Here is a 19223-nt window from a genome sequence, read left to right as displayed (position 1 = left end):
TTGTTCTTAAAATTGGTTTGTTTGATCATCAGCTTTTTCTGAAATGCATAGGCAGAACTTTAGTGCTTTTGTGAATATTTGTTGGCAATTACTGTGTACGTTTTTTTTCCCCCTTCGTAAAAGTCCCTTTTCTGCCTGCAGGCTTCCCTTCTCTCTTGACATACCATGGTGTGGAGATGAATTAACTCTGCTCTCATTTCTAGAGCCGTGTCTGTTATCAAACGCCAAATACAAAAAAAAAATTTAGTGATAGACATATTTTACTTGGTAACCTGCACCCCTCTTCATACTTCTTCTGTTAGAGTAGAACTATAGGCAAACCGGTTTTCTTTTTCGTTCATTGACGGACACAGCTCCTGATACTTCTTAAGCATTGGGTTATACTCCCCCATACAGGAGTAGGACACTAGGCAGCAAAAAGCTTGACTACGCCTATGGGCAGTCCCAGGGGGTATACACCCACTCTCAGCTATAGGCAGAGAGTGTTCCTTGCTGGGATCTCTGGTCCTGGCAGTTTTTTCTTTTGAATTTAATTTTTTTCCTCTAAAATTTCGGTTGTTACTGTGGGTCTTTCGCTCCTCTCCCTGAGTGAGGTTATGAGCTTTTGCCACATGCTCTTAAGAGGGGACTGGTTGTATGGCGGCTCGGTAAGTAGCTGGCATTCTAAGGTGGGCTGACCGATTCATTCCAGCCCTCTCAGATTTCTGCCACGACTCCTGTGCAGGATCAAAGTAGAAGAGATTCCGTCCAGACTGACCTCGCCGGTCTTGGTACACTGATCAGGTATAGCTGGTCGCCGATGCTCCTTGGGGGCTTCCTCTCAGGGAGGATCGGCTGTCCCATGGACCGATCTTCCATCCTGCTTAACCGTCGCTGGCTTTGTGGCTTGGCTATTGAACACCGAGTGTTGAAGGATAGAGGTTATGACTGAGTCGGTGATTCCTACACTGTTGAAAGCTAGGAAATCATCTTCTAAGAAAATCTACCATCGTTCGTTGAAGACGTACATTGTGTTGTGTGAGTCTCTTGGGGTTCATCCTCGCTCCTTCTCGGTGGATCGGATCTTAACCTTTCTTTAATGGGGGGTTGAACAGAAATTGGCCTTGAGGTACCCTCAAGGGCCAGGTATCGGCTTTGGCTGTCTTTCAACGACTTTTGGCCTCACACTCCCTGGTGCGTACTTTTCTTCAGGGTGTCCGACATTTGGTTCCTTCAGTGCGGGCTCTGTTGCCACCCTGGGATCTTAATGTGGTGCTTTCAGCTCTACAGAAGCCTCCCTTTGAAAATATTTGGGAGGTTCCCTCTCCTGTGTGTGCGTCGAGATGTAACGTGTATCGCAATTGACGTTCTTGTGTGAAAGTTTCCCACTACGCTTGAATCTGCGGTCCGGGGTGGATTGACTTCCATATGATAGCTAGTCAGATTTACACACCCAACTTCTGTAAGGCTTTTGTGGGGTTAAACGTTTTCCAGGGTGCCCATTTTTTTTTTTTTTTCTTTTGAGTGTGAAAGACTGCTGTTGACCCTTCTTGTGACGTGGTTAGGTAATCCAGGATGGCCAGTGTTAATGAATTTTTGTGTCAGTTTACTTGTCCTGCTGCAGGACGTACTACCACTTCCTCTTTGGATTCAGGATTCCAGCTGAGCGCCATCTCCTGATTCTCCTACCAGAGGGCAGAATTATGGTGGTAGAGGAGGAGGCATCAGCTGAGGACTCCCCACCTTCTGAGACATCTGATCATGACTGGGGGTATTTTGGTGATTCTCATTGCACTGAATTGGCCCAGGAAGACAAGGTACTAAGACATACCTTAGCTCCTGGCAGGCGGTCAGAAGACTTCAGTGAATAATGCTAGATTTATGTTTTTTCTGCTTGCTAAAGACATGCATTTTATCTGACATGAGCTTCCATCTTTATCTCAACAATTAATTTTTACAGTCATCCTCTGTGCACATACTGTAATTTTATTTATTTTTTGCAGTCTCCTAAATCTTTGCTCCATCAAAAATCAAGACCACTTATTGAAGCTGGCAGTCTCCAGTTTAGATTACAGCCGAGACGGGCTTGCCAGAGTCATCCTCTCCAAAACCTTAACTGCATCTCCTGATGTAAGTCTTTATTTCCATTTCTGTTTATTTCTGTGTTGCCTGAAGTGCTGCAGGAAGTTAATGAGTTGCTGTAATGATTTCTTAATGTATCCTCCTTCAGTGCTTTTTTACTTTTATTAAGTGCACCCTTTCTTTGAAATCTCTAAGAGTATACTTACAAGGAGCTTGTAATGGGTACACATTTATTGCAAAATGTATCCTTCATAATATGATATAGTATGAAGCAGTCGAGAAATGTAACCTTTTTACTGTAGGTAAGGGTTGTTTTTCATCCATATAGAGAACAGCCTCATCAATAGTGCCAAGGCTTTGCTCACCTTCTCCCTGGCAGTGCATCTGAGGGTCTCCTGACATCACTCCTTCCAGAACCCCACATCACCAGATACCAGTTAAAATAAAGCCCCCAGGTGAGGCCAGTCCTCTTTCTTCACATGCCAAGGCAAGGAAGCCAGTGCTTTGCCTGTGCAGTTTCACTGCAGAAACCGGTTCAATTAACTGCCATCCTCCCCAGCTGCACATGCTTGCTTATCCTTTGCTCGGTCCCTGGGAGCAAAGAAAATAAATACCTGGCACTTCCGGATATGAGGAGCAATCTGAGTCACTCCCCCTTCTTCTCATGTGTTGGTGCTTAGGGATCGACAGCTCATGGACCTAGATTTGCCAGTGGGGGTTAGCGAGAAAGTCCAAAACCACATCTTCGAATTTCACAAGGCCTCATCTCTTGGAACTATAAGGATTGCCAGGAAAGAGAAGAAATTTTCAGTGTGCAGTTGGGTAGGGGAACAGCTAAGTGAACCTGTTTTGTTTCCTTTCATGACCAAAAGCACAGGATCACCTAAACAGGGCATTCTATTTCACCAGGAGGTGCCCTCAATAGAGAATGCTTTCCTCTAACACTGTCATTGCCTGAATGTGATTTCAAAGGCACAAATTAGCACAATTCAGTGTTCACCATTTGAAGGTTTTGGTGCTCAATCTATTGTGAGAAGAGCGACCAGCCCATCTGGATAATTGTACTGACATATGTATTACACTGATTCACAACAGCTAGGCAGATGACCATTACTTGTAGTCAGATTAGGGGTTATGATAAAGATATGATTGGCTGCCATAGGCAGCTACACTTGGCAGTGTTGGTACAGTGCACTTACATAGTTAGGTTGAAAAAGACACAAGTCCATCTTGCTCAACCAATAAAAAACAAAAAAGAAATCTCATTTGCAGTCTAATTTAAGAATTCCCCACCATATATTTGCTAAATATTCCCATTCACAAAGTGTACCATAAAATAAAAAAAATAAAAAATGATGAATGTGACAGCTTAACCAGCTGCCACTAATGCCCTAGTGGTTGCTAAAGGATTCTTTGGTCCTAACCAGTGGCACATCCTCGGCCTGGTAAATGAAAGTTAGTGCCGCGTTATCACCTAATATAAAATCATGAGTACGCCAAACGGACTATATAGAATATGCACTGTGTGATCCTAAGATATGCAATAATAAACAAATGGTATAAATTACATTAGTGCACAAACAATATAACATACATATACGATTAAAAAACACTGTGTGGAAGGTGACAGTCCTTTTCAGATCAAGTTGAAATTTATATAAAACATGCATAAATGTACAAGTCCAGAAAATTATATATTCATGACCACTTCCCGTCACCACTGTGCTCTCACCTTGGAGATTTGTTACAAAGCATGTGTAATTATATCCAACGCATAATCTCCTGCTGTAACTCTGTGCTGAGCGTCCTGTGGTGTAATCTCCCTCTCACCAGGATACTTCCTGGATGACCGATGTGTTGGCCCTTTTAAGAGTACTACGTCTACAGTATTGGTTACTCCCATGCCATGTAAGAATAAAGAGGGTGCTTCCAATAATGTAAGATCATCAAGAACATATTTTATTAAAATAAAAAAATGCTAACATTTCGATTAAAAATCACCAGCATGAATAAAAATGATAAAATGTCCTAGTGTGACGTCACTTACGGTCCGCGGTTCCTCAGGCTTCACCCATAAATTACATTTATAAACTCGGTTTCATTCAGCTTCCGGCTGGGAGATTCCTAGCTGACAGTTGAGGGTAAACAAAGGACCGGGAATGTTGGCTAATATTACGCAAATATGGCATTTGCCATATTTGGTCAGTGACGGGAATTTCCTGGCCAAGAGTTGAATGGGGCTGGCGAATTGTCCTTGGTTGTTTGGCTGTGTAGCAGACAGCACTCTAAAAACCAAAGATGCTGTACAAGTGACAACATCCTGGCGGACACATTTTTGCTGCCCCCTGACCACTCACCCTAAGCTGTAAAGGCAGCCAGATGGGGTTTATCAGGCAATACCATAGTCAAACTCAAGTCTGTGTTCTTGGCTTGCAACAGCATGCAATGCACTTGGTGGTGGTGCATAGGAGGCAACACATCACTTCCTTGCCACCTGTCAAACACCTTTAAAAAGCGGTTCACTGCAGGTCATTTTTCGGAGAGTCGGCAATGTCTGCCCCAAGTGTAAGCTTTAGAAACTGATCTTAATCACTGATCTTAGAAAATTAATACATTAAACAATAATCCCAGCCTAAATATAGGTGTAACATGCTCCTAAAGGTGGATTTATCCATTAAATAGTTTTTACAATTTAATAATTAAATTGTAGACCTCAAAACCACATCTGTTTTGTTTTCTGTATCAAAGGTGGGAACAACAAAATTTATAATGAAATGACCAGCCACAGAAATATCTAGTGAATATTTAAAATGAACAGACAATCCCAAGAGCAGCTTTGATAAAAAGCATAAAACAAAACTTTATTTGACATCAAAATACTTAAGGCCCCTTTCACACAGATGGACCGTTCAGATCCGCCTGTTCGTTTTTTTGGCGGATCTGAACGGTCCCCCCATGCATTCCTATGGGGCATCGGATGGCAGCGGAAACACGTCCACTGACATCCGATCCGTCAAATCTGGATGGATGGAAACCCTATTTTCTAGGTCCGTTCCAATACGATTTCCCCCATAGAGATGCATGGGGAACTGACAGCTGTGTCTCTGCACACAGCGTGGAGACACAGCTGTCCTCCTGCTGCTCAGCGGGGGATCAGCGGCTCGATCCCCCGCTGAGAAAAACGGAATCCGTCCGACGGACGGATAGTGTGAAAGGGGCCTAAAGGTTACCATAAACACTAACAAGACACAAACATACACTCCTATATCCAATATGCCAAAGAAAGGTCAAATAATAACTCTGGCAACAGCTTGCACTCGATATCTGGAGAAGGACAATGAGGAGGTTTTTTACAGCTCCAAAATGAACCTCTCTCCCCCATGCTAGTGACTCTCTTTTCAAGTCCTCTATACCAGAGACCTCCCGCAGGATGTAGTCATTCCTTTTGACCACTCACAGGTCGTTTTGTGAGTGATGTCAGCAAGACATGGTTGCACTTCTCCCCAAAACCACATGGTCAACTGGGTATGCGGCAGCCATTTTTACACACCGCGTCAAAGCTCATTAAACCACCTGTGGGTGAGCAATATTATTACACATGTATGGGGACATTTGTCATGAATCAGTTAAAAAAAGAATCCGCAACTGATACATTCCACCTGTTGATCCTATACCAAGGCAATAATTACAATTCATACATTTCTATTTCTCGTAGGGGCCTAGCTTTCCTCAATGCTTTTTTCCCTATATACATCAAGCACATCACAGAATTCATAGTTACATAAATATGCCTACAACATGCACAAGCTAATTATCTTCAAATAAACATGTACAATGTGTACGCAACAGATATCCTGAACAGTTATTTAACTTATTATGGAGATGGAATCAAGATAGAATCTTCAAAGTTCCTTGCTCAGAGTCTAAACTGCTTTCTCCAAAGTCCTCAGATCAAGTCTAAAGCAGACACGTTCCTTTTGTGTTCCAAAAACAACTCTCCTTTGTCTGAACACGTGCTTCTTTCAAAAGTCCTAAACACAACCTCCCCATACTCCTTTTTACATCATATCCTGCAAAAAGCTTCCTCTGCCTAGCTCATAAACTAGTCCGACTGGTTCATTTGCATATCAATAGGGGATGCTAGCTTTTTAACACGGAATCTAACAAATACATTTGCTATAAAATCATCAAATATCCATATCCAGGGGAGGACATGCAGGGGTCGCCATGGCGACCGGGCCCCATGCTGCAGGGGGCCTGAGAGGGCCCCCTTTATGTATAGATATGAGGAGCGGCAACCGCAGCTGAGACCAGAGCTCCCCGTTCCTCAGCCGAACTGTAAATTGGCACCGAGGAAGCTGGTCTTACATAGGAAAGTGAAAGCAGAGTGTGTGCTGTGCTCTCTGCCTCCCCCTACAGTGCAATACCGGCAGGAAGTTACAGGAAGGTACAGTTCTCTCTCTGCCGTTTTTAAAAAGACTTTCTGTATGTATGGGGGCGTACAGAAGGTGAAAAGGCAATATGTTGCCTCCTCACCGCCTGTTTTAACCCCCTAATGCAGGGGTGGGGAACCTGCGGTCTGCACAATCATTGCATCCAGCCCCCCCCCCTGCCGCTGAGCCTGTGTATGCCAGCGGAGCTGTCAGAAGGAGCCGATGGCTCCGTCCTGACAGTGTGAGTCACTGAAAAGCTTCAGAAAAGGGTGGACCCGGGGCGCAGAGCAGTGCGCCCCGAGCCCACCCATTTGTGTGACAATAGCGAATGAAAATTCGCTATTGTCACACGGATCCTCCTCATAGCCAATCAGGAAGCGGGTCCGAGACCCGCTTCCTGATTGGCCGAAAGGCGAACACATGCCATTGTTTGAGGAGGAGGCGGGAGGACTCGAGGAGAAGCCGCTGCTGCAGGTAAATGCACTGGCTTTCTGCATTGAAAGGGGGCACACTGTGGTCAGCCTGCATTGAAAGGGGGCACGCAGTGGTCAGTCTGTATTGAAAGGGGGCACGCAGTGGTCAGTCTGTATTGAAAGGGGGCACGCAGTGGTCAGTCTGTATTGAAAGGGGGCACGCTGTGGTCAGTCTGCATTAAAAGGGGGCACGCTGTGGTCAGTCTGCATTGAAAGGGGGCACGCTGTGGTCAGTCTGCATTGAAAGGGGGCACGCTGTGGTCAGTCTGCATTGAAAGGGGGCATGCAGTGGTCAGTCTGCATTGAAAGGGGGCACACAGTGGTCAGTCTGCATTGAAAGGGGGCACGCTGTGGTCAGTCTGTATTGAAAGGGGGCACGCTGTGGTCAGTCTGTATTGAAAGGGGGCACGCTGTGGTCAGTCTGTATTGAAAGGGGGCACGCTGTGGTCAGTCTGCATTGAAAGGGGGCACGCTGTGGTCAGTCTGTATTGAAAGGGGGCACGCTGTGGTCAGTCTGTATTGAAAGGGGGCACGCTGTGGTCAGTCTGCATTGAAAGGGGGCACGCTGTGGTCAGTCTGCATTGAAAGGGGGCACGCTGTGGTCAGTCTGTATTGAAAGGGGGCACGCTGTGGTCAGTCTGTATTGAAAGGGGGCACGCTGTGGTCAGTCTGCATTAAAAGGGGGCACGCTGTGGTCAGTCTGTATTGAAAGGGGGCACGCAGTGGTCAGTCTGTATTGAAAGGGGGCACGCAGTGGTCAGTCTGCATTGAAAGGGGGCACGCTGTGGTCAGTCTGGATTGAAAGGGGGCACGCTGTGGTCAGTCTGTATTGAAAGGGGGCACGCTGTGGTCAGTCTGTATTGAAAGGGGGCACGCTGTGGTCAGCCTGTATTGAAAGGGGGCACGCTGTGGTCAGTCTGCATTAAAAGGGGGCACGCTGTGGTCAGTCTGTATTGAAAGGGGGCACGCTGTGGTCAGTCTGTATTGAAAGGGGGCACGCTGTGGTCAGTCTGCATTAAAAGGGGGCACGCTGTGGTCAGTCTGCATTGAAAGGGGGCACGCTGTGGTCAGTCTGCATTGAAAGGGGGCACGCTGTGGTCAGTCTGCATTGAAAGGGGGCATGCAGTGGTCAGTCTGCATTGAAAGGGGGCACACAGTGGTCAGTCTGCATTGAAAGGGGGCACGCTGTGGTCAGTCTGTATTGAAAGGGGGCACGCTGTGGTCAGTCTGTATTGAAAGGGGGCACGCTGTGGTCAGTCTGCATTGAAAGGGGGCACGCTGTGGTCAGTCTGCATTGAAAGGGGGCACGCTGTGGTCAGTCTGCATTGATGGGGGCACGCTGTGGTCAGCCTGCATTAAAAGGGGGCACGCTGTGGTCAGTCTGCATTGAAAGGGGGCACGCTGTGGTCAGTCTGCATTGAAAGGGGGCACGCTGTGGTCAGTCTGCATTGAAAGGGGGCACGCTGTGGTCAGTCTGCATTGATAGGGGGCACACTGTGGTCAGTCTGCATTGAAAGGGGGCACACTGTGGTCAGTCTGCATTGAAAGGGGGCACACTATACCTTGATTACTGAAGGCCCCTTTCACACTTTTGTGACCTCAAAGTCACGCAAATTTTTACAGCGTTTTTTGCCGCAAAGCAATGCCTATTACATTTATGCATACATTTTGTACGGCCCTCGAATAATGTTACAAAAATCCAAATGGCCCTTAGCAGAAAAAAGGTTCCCCACCCCTGCCCTAATGCATCATCACTATGCTGTAACTGTACAATGCACTCAATTGTGGGGTGGTTGTAGTGCAGCCCCATTCACCAGGGGTTATACTTCCAGCCACAGCATGTCCACCCCCAGCTGCTGTCTCTGCAGCTACAGGGTGAACAGCTGAGGTTGGTAAAAACACAGTTAAAGCGTGTGGTTTTACCACCCCTCAACCACACATGTGAACAGGCCCTTGGTTCACATCTGTGCAGCTGTGTGCTGTGTATAAGGCAGCAAATTCATTTCAGTGGGCCGCCCCACAGAAACTCAGGGAAAAAAATTCCCTTTTTTTTTTAATTGTGCTGCAGCAAAAATGCACCATGTTTGCCAATGTGTAGGGGTACCATTAAGAATAAATGACACCCCTGCATGTTTGTCTGCGTGTCAGGAACACGTGCAATTTAGCGCGTTTTCTGTGACACGGAGTAATGTGAACCAAGCCTTAGACTGGGGGGGCCTCCAGACTGAAAATACTTTCAAGATGCCCTGACTGGAAAAAGATGGAGAAACACCGGCATAGAGGAACCCGTCTTTCCATTTTCCTCCTGCAGCTACTGAATGCCTGGGGGGGGGGGGAGGAGAAGCGGGGGGAAGAGATTGGTTCCTTAATATGCAGCTACCTCCACAGCTCCTCCTATGCAGCTTCTTTCTGCTGCCCCCCCTCGTCCCTACACCTCTGCAAGTTTCCCCTTCCCCTCTCCCACTGGCTGCTGCAGGGGATCTGTCAGGATGAAGCCTTTTCTCAGTGGAGAGTCAGTGATCCATACCGATCACTGACTCTGTCTATTCATAACTGAAACATAGTAAACTGTATTTACAATGCTTCAGTATGTGAATGAATGGGAAGCTCTGTACAGAGCTATTCCTATCCATTAATTCTGTGCAGCTTCTGTAAGGCTTCAGCGAAGGAGATGGAAAGCTGTCTCAAAGGTGGAATATCAGGGGTCCTAAATTTTTAAAAAATATATAAAAAAAATAATAATATTGTAAAAAAAAAAAATGAATAAAGAAAATGGTAGAAAAATTTAATTAAAATAAAAAAACTACTGACACCAATGGCAGAACTACCACACAAACATTGCACTTGCGGCCAGCCCTGGCGTTCCCGCCACCAGGCTGGGAGAGAAGGGCCCCGTCAGGGGGGCCCTTTATGGTTTCTTGCATTGGGGCCCTGAAGGTTCTAGTTCCGCCACTGTCCATATCAATACAGTTTCTAATGCACAATTTAAAATCTTTTAATAAAAAATTAAAATAAAAAAATGCTTGATGGAAATGTTTACATTATTTCATTGTGCGCAGGGCTGTCGTCTGTACGCAACAAAGCATCTGCGGGTTCTTCTGAGAGCAAATGTGGAGTTTTTCAGCAATTGGGGAATCGAGTTACTGGTGACGCAGCTACATGACAAAAGCAAAAATATCTCCACGGAAGCCTTAGATATTTTGGATGAGGCCTGTGAAGACAAGGTGAATAAAGTGTATTTTCAGAAATGTCATTTATTTTTCCTAGGTGGGTGTTGATGCTTCTGTTCTTTAACCACTGTGGCCAAATGTAGAGTTTCGGAGCCGGTGGCCTTTTCCTACCTTGTTAATTTGAGCTGTTAGACCACCGGAGCAACCGTGGACTACAGTCAAAAATGTTTCAGTTGGTGATAAAGCTTGCCAACCAAATGTTTAGTCATTCTCTTCTCCTGTAAGTGCTGAGTGATCATTTTGTGTAGACCTTCCTGTCATCTCCTCAATACAGAAGTAAAGTTTTTGTAAACCCGCAGGGTATCCTGTATAAAACAAAGGCACCATAGTCTTGTGCCCACATATCCAAATGCAGTGTATGTCTCTTTAACTTTAAACATTTTTCCCTGTGCCTGTATGAGCCGTGTTAAAATCGGAGATCGGTGGGCAGGGTCTCAATTCTGGCGCTCGGAGGCGGAGTTGTGACCTCACAGGACTCCCCTCCCATCTCTGCACTCCCCCCCCTGCAAGCAGAGTTGCGCGGCTAAGCCTCTCGCACGAACAAACAAAAGTGCCATGCCTCTTCAAGAGTACCATCCAATCAGAACTCGGGGAAGGCACCACATGAATTCAGCATGCCCAATAATGCTGAGGCTTGGAGCAGCCAATCCTGGAAGAGCTTGAGGAGAAAGGGGGAGCGATCTGCTGCTGGAATGCTGGACACATCTCCCCCTGTTCTTATGCTCGTGCATGAGAGAAATACATCATATGTCCGTCACAACAACAGCAGGGGTGTAGGTTACACATATTTTTCTTATGTGTCGGCTTTTAACCCAGCAAGAAATCGGAGAGGATTTCTCAGTGCTGGATTAACTGTTTGTGGGAAGACTGGTCACAGATGACTTGGAATCCTTTACTGTTGTAGGTAAAAGGCCTAATTAATTTTTAAAGTGCTCCAGAGCTTGGTGAATGAGAAGAGGCTCTGCTGACTTCCATCATTCAATCAGCTGCAAGCAAAAATTTGATTTTTTAAAAAATTTTCCTTGCATGTGATTGAGTATTCTTTCAAAAGTGAACCTTCACCTCATTTACTAATCTTTGGAACAACTGCACTTGCAGAGTGCAGTCTATGTGAGTTCAATCCTCTGTATGTGCATTGCTACTGACCCATACGCTATATAGAATTTCTCATCATCTCCTTACCTAGGTGAAATTAAAATCAAACCCTAATTACAACAGGAGTCATTTTAACTGAAGGCCATATAAAAGATTTAGATGCTTAGCAGAAAAAACATGTTGGTGGGTGGAAGCATTTTCAATGTAACTTTCTGGCCCCTGATGCCATCTTGAAAGCAACCTCTGGTCAGCCTTTTGTCTATAAAGCCAAAACTTTTAATTTTGGTTTTAGATGGACTAGGAAAGTGTTGGGCCCTCTGTCATGTTTTTTTTTTTTTTCCTTCTCCACTGGATATTCACCCTATTTTTAATTTTTTTTTTTGGTGCTGCTGCCATTGTCTCTGGTACTGAAAGTGATGGGAAATCCAGTGTTTTTTTTATTTAACTCTCACAGGAACAGTAGACTAGGGGTAAATCTTCTGGCGGTGCCAACTGTCAAAGAACGGAGGGAGCTGTCTAAGGACTCTTTCAAACGGGCGGTCCGATCAGATCCGCCTGTCAGTTTTTTAGGCGGATCTGATCGGATGCCCCATTCAGCCCTATGGAGCTGCGGATGTCAGCGGTGACACCCGCTGCCATCTGCATCCGATCCTGTCCATGAAATCCGGACGGATGGAAACCCTATTTTCCGTCCCTCCTGGGGATCGGATGAGAGCGGACAGGCGGTCCGCTCTCATCCGATTCCCCATAGAGAGCAGCGGGGGCTGTGACACCTCCCTCTCCGCACTGCAAGCGGAGACGGAGCTGTCACCCACCGGCTCAGCGGGGATCGCGGATCGATCCCCTCTGAGCAGCACGGATCCGCCTACAGAGGCGGACCGTGTGAAAGAGCCCTTAGGCCCTGTTCACACTGGTGCATTTTTCTGCATTAAAGGCACCTTTCCAGCGTGACAGAAGTGCATGAAAAATATCTGTTCACATCTCTGGACTATGGTTTTAAAAAGTCCCGCCTGCTGCATCTTTGGCACTCTGTTTGAAAAATGCGCCAAAAACACACCTTTCATTCTAGTCCATGGAAACCCACCAAAAATGTACTTTTTGTTGTGTTTTTAGAGTCTTATATCAATTTTTTGTGACTAGGGATTAAAATGCATGTATTATACATCTAAAACACATATACATTGCATTAAATTTGAGTGCAGCGCTTTAAAAAATGCGATATGCATTTTTGAAAAATGCATACTGTGTTTTAAAGTACACCAGTGTGAACAGGCCTTAATTTATGGGTACAATATTGACCAGCATAAAGACTGTCTCATTCAGAGTAAAAGGGTCTGCTTGTACAGGGTTTTCTTTTTTAACTGGGGGGAAAAGAGACCACCCATAACAATGTCCTACTGCACTTGCACACATATAAGGGATAAATCAGACTCAGCGGGAAATCGAAACTTGGAAAATGATTAGCTGCCTGGGCCAACTCCTCTCCTTTGTACTAGCTTTCTGTAATGTTATGTGGACAGTCTGGGGCTCAGTGTGGTGTTCACATTGTGTGCTCTCCCGCAGGCTAATCTACATGCACTCATCCAGATGAAACCTGCACTCTCTCATCTTGGCGATAAGGGCCTGCTCCTCCTTCTAAGGTAAACCTGATTTTTCACCTGTTAATATTCTACAGAAAATCTAAATACTTCTTATCTACTAATCTGTTGTTTTCTTTGCAGGTTCCTGTCAATTCCAAAGGGGTTTTCCTACTTAAATGAAAGGGGTTATGTCACAAAGCAGCTGGAAAAATGGCAGAAGGTATCATACCTAAATATTTTTTGGACTTAAGGTTCTTGGACCAACACGTTTATAAGCTGAGAAGTCACCCCTAAAGCGGAACTACAGGCGATTTACAAATAAGAAAACTGTAAATGTTTTGTATTACTGACCATCCAGTCCTGAGGGTATACAGATTTGCCACATAGCACAGCCTATGTGGAAGAGCAGGAAACTATCGCAGTTAGGTGTGATAACTAAGTTGTCCCTCCCCCAGCATGTCAATGGACAGTAATTGAGAAACCGAAAACTGATGAGCTCTTGAGTCTGCTTTCTGTTCTATCAATATTCTTTTTGCCAGTACATGTGCACTGCAGGACATCTTTGGCTGCTCCTTCCTCTTCCAGTCTAAGGTCTCTTAAACAGGGAATTGCCAGATCCTGATTCAGGGTCACATTCCGGGACCTTACACGAAAAAAAAAAAAAAAAAAACGAATGCTGTATTTTTACATACAAAGCAGCATTCATGTGTGCCTTTTATCCTTTACCCTTGTTATCATGTATGCCTGGAATTCAGGATTTTTCTTTTTTTTTTTTTTTTTTAGATATATTCAGCGTGATATATACTTATATTTACATATTAGGGCAAGCTGAAAAAATGTCTTTCCTTCCAACACGGGTGTAAGGATAGAAAATCTCTTGATTCCACCATCAACACAGTGCTGATGGGAGAATTACTCCCGCTGTGCTATTGTATTCTGCTAGCGGAGGGAGCGTAGGGAGCCTTCCTGGATGGCAGAATACTATGATTACTGGTAGCGGCTAAAGCTGGTGGCAGTAATTGCATGTAAAAAAAAAATCTGACAGGCTGGTTGTACCCAAGTCGATCAATGGATTGATTTGGGTACAATCAGCCTTGCCCATACAGGATCATAAATCTCCCTGTCCCTGCTGAACCATCATGTACAGTGGGTACGGAAAGTATTCAGACCCCCTTAAATTTTTCACTCTTTGTTATATTGCAGCCATTTGCTAAAATCATTTAAGTTCATTCCTCTTCCTCATGAATGTACACATAGCACCCCATACTAACAGAAAAACACAGAATTGTTGACATTGTTGCAGATTTATTAAAAAAGAAAAACTGAAATATCACATGGTCCTAAGTATTCAGACCCTTTGCTCAGTATTTAGTAGAAGCCCCCTTTTGATCTAATACAGCCAGGAGTCTTTTTGGGAAAGATGCAACAAGTCTTTCACACCTGGATTTGGGGATCCTCTGCCATTCCTCCTTGCAGATCCTCTCCAGTTCTGTCAGGTTGGATGGTAAACGTTGGTGGACAGCCATTTTTAGGTCTCTCCAGAGATGCTCAATTGGGTTTAAGTCAGGGCTCTGGCTGGGCCATTCAAGAACAGTCACGGAGTTGTTGTGAAGCCACTCCTTCGTTATTTTAGCTGTGTGCTTAGGGTCATTGTCTTGTTGGAAGGTAAACCTTCGGCCCAGTCTGAGGTCCAGAGCACTCTGGAGAAGGTTTTTGTCCGGGATATCCCTGTACTTGGCCGCATTCATCTTTCCCTCGATTGCAACCAGTCGTCCTGTCCCTGCAGCTGAAAAACACCCCCACAGCATGATGCTGCCACCACCATGCTTCACTGTTGGGACTGTATTGGACAGGTGATGAGCAGTGCCTGGTTTTCTCCACACATACCGCTTAGAATTAAGGCCAAAAAGTTATATTTTGGTCTCATCAGACCAGAGAATCTTATTTCTCACCATCTTGGAGTTCTTCAGGTGTTTTTTAGCAAACTCCATGCGGGCTTTCATGTGTCTTACACTGAGGAGAGGCTTCCGTCGGGCCACTCTGCCATAAAGCCCCGACTGGTGGAGGGCTGCAGTGATGGTTGACTTTCTACAACTTTCTCCCATCTCCTGCCTGCATCTCTGGAGCTCAGCCACAGTGATCTTTGGGTTCTTCTTTACCTCTCTCACCAAGGCTCTTCTCCCCCAATAGCTCAGTTTGGCCGGACGGCCAGCTCTAGGAAGGGTTCTGGTCGTCCCAAACGTCTTCCATTTGAGGATTACGGAGGCCACTGTGCTCTTAGGAACCTTAAGTGCAGCAGAAATCTTTTTGTAACCTTGGCCAGATCTGTGCTTTGCCACAATTCTGTCTCTGAGCTCTTCAGGCAGTTCCTTTGACCTCATGATTCTCATTTGCTCTGACATGCATTGTGATCTGGAAGGTCTTATATAGACAGGTGTGTGGCTTTCCTAATCAAGTCCAATCAGTATAATCAAACACAGCTGGACTCGAATGAAGGTGTAGAACCATCTCAAGGATGATCTGAAGAAATGGAAAGTTAAATATATGAGTGTCACAGCAAAGGGTCTGAATACTTAGGACCATGTGATATTTCAGTTTTTCTTTTTTAATAAATCTGCAACAATGTCAACAATTCTGTGTTTTTCTGTCAGTATGGGGAGCTATGTGTACATTCATGAGGAAGAAGAATGAACCTAAATGATTTTAGCAAATGGCTGCAATATAACAAAGAGTGGAAAATTTAAGGGGGTCTGAATACTTTCCGTACCCACTGTATGGCTGGCTTAAATCCTTCCAAAAGAAACAAAATAGCAACAGCTCTGCCAGCTGCATGTACAGAAATATGAATGTATGCTTCTCTTTGTTTACTCCTTTTCCTAAAAATCATGTTTGAAAAGTGCAAAAAGCCACGATCTACCAAGGGAAGGTCCTGCTCTGCTTCTAAACCATAAAGGGCAGATAGAAACAGATTTTAATGACAAAGCTGTGTTTTAGCAGCATTGTTTTGTCATGCAATCATTCTCAAATAAAAGCAGTTTCCTGGGGGTAATGTGTTCAGCTTCTTGCAAGAACTAGCTCACTTCATCACAGGTTAACAAAGCATGTTTATCTGGAAAATCTTAAAATGGGGGTGTACGCCTACATCCTAGTGCAGGATCACACTACAAAATCCTATCGCAGATCAGCACACATTATGGGGTTAAATATTTAAATCTGTGATAAAATTATGACAGCAGAGAGAGATCTGGAAGATATGTGCAGCAGCGTGGACATACTGGGGTTGATGTACTAAAACTGGAGAGTGCAAAATCTGGTGCAGCTGTGCATGGTAACCAAACCGCTTCTAACTTCAGCTTGTTCAATTAAGCTTTGACAATAAAACCTGGAAGCTAATTGATTTCTATGCAGAGCTGCACCAGATTTTGCACTCTCCAGTTTTTTAGTAAATCAATGACAATCCTGTCTCAGTCAAAGCAAAATCACAACAGTTCTAGGTTTAGCTCATTTTTTCTAGCCTCACTGATCGCAGATGTTTAGAGCACAGTAAACCCTTCATCAGCAATTTTGTCATAAACATTGTGCAGTTTTGGATCTGTGATGAGAGAATAAATGGGATTCTCAGCTATGCACAGGTTGGCTTCTTCTGAGCACCTCTGCTGAGCTGCCACTGTTGCTAAAAGCACAATGCCCGACCATATTGTTTGTAATTAAATTTCTGTTTACGATCTTAAATGCACTTCTGTTTTTCCCTGCCCTAGGAATATAATCTAAAATATGTTGAATTGATAGAAGAGCAGCTGAACGAAGCTCTCACCACCTACCGAAAGCCTGTTGATGGCGATAACTATGTGCGACGCAGTAACCAGAGGTAAATGATTATGCAAACTGTCTATATAAATAAAGTATGGACAAGAGCCATGTACCATGATAATGTTTACTACGGCATAAAGTAACATAGAAAACAGTTTTTTTGTAAGTAAATAGAGGGAAGCTCCCTGTGACTAAAAGCTATGTATGCTAACTTTACAATTTACATTTATAAATACATTTTTTATGTTTTATTTTCATTTAGAGTGCAGCGTCCCTATGTGTATTTACCCGTTCACTTGTATGGGCAGCTAGTGCATCATAAGACTGGTTGCCAGCTCTTGGAGCTCCAGGTGAGAAAAAAACTGCATTGTCTATGACTATTTTCTAAAGTCTAAAGGAGATTAAGAAAAATTGGAAGAAAATACATTGTGTATGTATTGTTTAGAGCTCCTATTGCAAAGTTTTTGTGTCTTTATTGTTTTTTAGAACATTGTTCCAGATCTAAGCTACACTGTACGTTCACCATCGCTAGACAAGTGGGAAGGAATCAAACAGCTTAAAGCAGCTCTCTGGTCATTGGTAAGTTGAAAGCTCTTTTAAATTTAAGTACTGCTTCAAAATTGTCATTACATATTTTGACTGCCTCTGACCAGGTGTTGTAAGTTCAGGAGTGCACCCTTTCAAAAAGATTGTGTCCATAACAAAATTTTGGTTTTAAAAAAAAAATGTATATATATTTTTTACATAGGAGACTAGAAAGGCGTTCAACCGTAATCAGTGGGCGCTGGTGTATTGTACAGGCTCTGGCAGACTCTTTCTACAGCCACTGGTCCACACTGAGGTAGAAGCCTTTGGCTACAGGACTGCAGGGAGATTAGAGGTGCAATGCACCCCCTGGTTTCTTTAGTCTTGGATATTCTGGAACGGTCGGGATTTGTTAGCGAGGTTCCCCAGGCCTCTGACCTATTCTGTTTAATTTCTTCATAAATGACATAGAAGTTGGAAAAATTAGTTTAATCTCAGTGTTCGCAGACAACACAAAAACTAAGCAGGGCAATAACTTCACAATAGGATATAGCCACTTTCTGAGAAGACCTCAATAAACTAGAAGGGCAGGCAGATGAGGTTCAGTGTAGAAAACTGGAAATATGCATGCAAGTTACACACTAGGGGGAGAACCTCTAGGGGAATAGAGGATGGAAAAGGATCCTTGTAGATGACAGACTCAGCAATAATATGTAAAGCCAAGCTGCAGCAAGCAAGAGCATGCATTAAAAAAAGGTATTTACTCAAGGGATAAAACTATAATTCTATCACTTTACAAAACTCTGGGTGGGATACATCTTGAGTATCCAATCCAATTCTGGTCCCCAGTACTCAGGAAGGATATGCTGGAACTGAAGAGAATCCAGTGAAGGGCATCAAAGCTAATAAAGGGGGCTGGAGGACCTTGGTTATTAGGAACAACTATAACCAAATGTATTCTCCTTGCAGAAAAGATGCTCAAGGGGGCATATGATAGCAATATACAATTCCTTGAAAGGTGACTCTAGCATTGGGAGGAAACTTTTGTCTTAGGCCTCTATAAAAAGATACAAGGCCACACAATGAACTTGAACTAAGTTCAATCTAAATTGGTGTAATGGTTTCTTAACGGTTAGGGCGGTAAGGATGTGGAACTCTCTTCAACAGTTGGTGGGGACAGCGGAGAGTGTAGATAAGTTGAAAAATCTTTTGGATCTGTTTCATAGCAAGCACAGTGTACAAAGATATGGAGAACACACACGCACAAGTTGAATTGGATGGACCAATGTCTTTATTCAACCTATGTAACTAGGTGCCTAGAGAAAGTGAAAGAGGTCGGTTTACTACTAATGTACTGACTGCTGCAGAGCAATATATGTGAGACGATCCCTTTTTACATGCAAGGTGTAAATTCTACTCTTCTTAGCTTACACAATGTTTACTCCATTTTATATGAAACTCTTACAATCTGTTGCTGTTAAATTTCTCTTTCTAGGGTAACATAGGATCCTCCAACTGGGGACTGAACTTGCTTCAGGAGGAGAATGTGATCCCAGATATCATTGCACTCGCTCAGCACTGTGAAGTGCTTTCTATTAGGGGGTAAGTATCACTCCCTCTCTCTCTGCAAGTGTTTTCTCAAGATAACTTTATATCCTGCTTTGCAATAATAAAGTCTAATCTCAATACAATATACACAAGTTATGTCAGAATTCTCTGTTTGGTAACTTGGTTGCCTTTGTGTAATTTGAAGCACATTGTCAAACTTAATGCGCACAAAGCATTGTATTTGTGCTCCTAAAAGCACATCCTCACAACAACAGATTGTACGATAAAAGCTGTATTAAAACGGACGCTCCTTTGCTCCTGCACATGCACCCATGGGAACATACAAAGGGGCATACATATGAATATGCTCATAAATAGCACCTATCATACAGCTATGTTTACATTCTTGTTGAAACAGGTAAAGAATAATAAAAGGGCTAAAATTCTTACCTTAGTAGAGGAGAATGT

At 44.0% G+C, this 19223-nt stretch overlaps 1 protein-coding gene across 2 annotated transcripts in view; it reads left to right on the top strand.

Annotated features, from left to right (window-relative positions):
• RICTOR (RPTOR independent companion of MTOR complex 2) overlaps positions 1-19223 on the top strand; it is a 270400-nt gene that overhangs the window by 208005 nt on the left and 43172 nt on the right. For both annotated transcript variants that reach the window (XM_082264794.1, XM_082264793.1), the window contains exons 22-29: positions 1983-2109; positions 10027-10191; positions 12856-12932; positions 13014-13092; positions 16631-16740; positions 16945-17032; positions 17169-17261; positions 18703-18809. In XM_082264794.1, the coding sequence (XP_082120920.1) occupies positions 1983-2109; positions 10027-10191; positions 12856-12932; positions 13014-13092; positions 16631-16740; positions 16945-17032; positions 17169-17261; positions 18703-18809 (846 nt within the window). The remainder of the gene's footprint in view (positions 1-1982; positions 2110-10026; positions 10192-12855; positions 12933-13013; positions 13093-16630; positions 16741-16944; positions 17033-17168; positions 17262-18702; positions 18810-19223) is intronic.

This window comes from Pelophylax lessonae (genome assembly GCF_965119305.1).
Source record: "Pelophylax lessonae genome assembly, chromosome: 1".
Classification (NCBI taxonomy): domain Eukaryota; kingdom Metazoa; phylum Chordata; class Amphibia; order Anura; family Ranidae; genus Pelophylax; species Pelophylax lessonae.
Note: the sequence above shows the minus strand (reverse complement) of the source record. Positions and strands in the feature narration are given on the sequence as shown.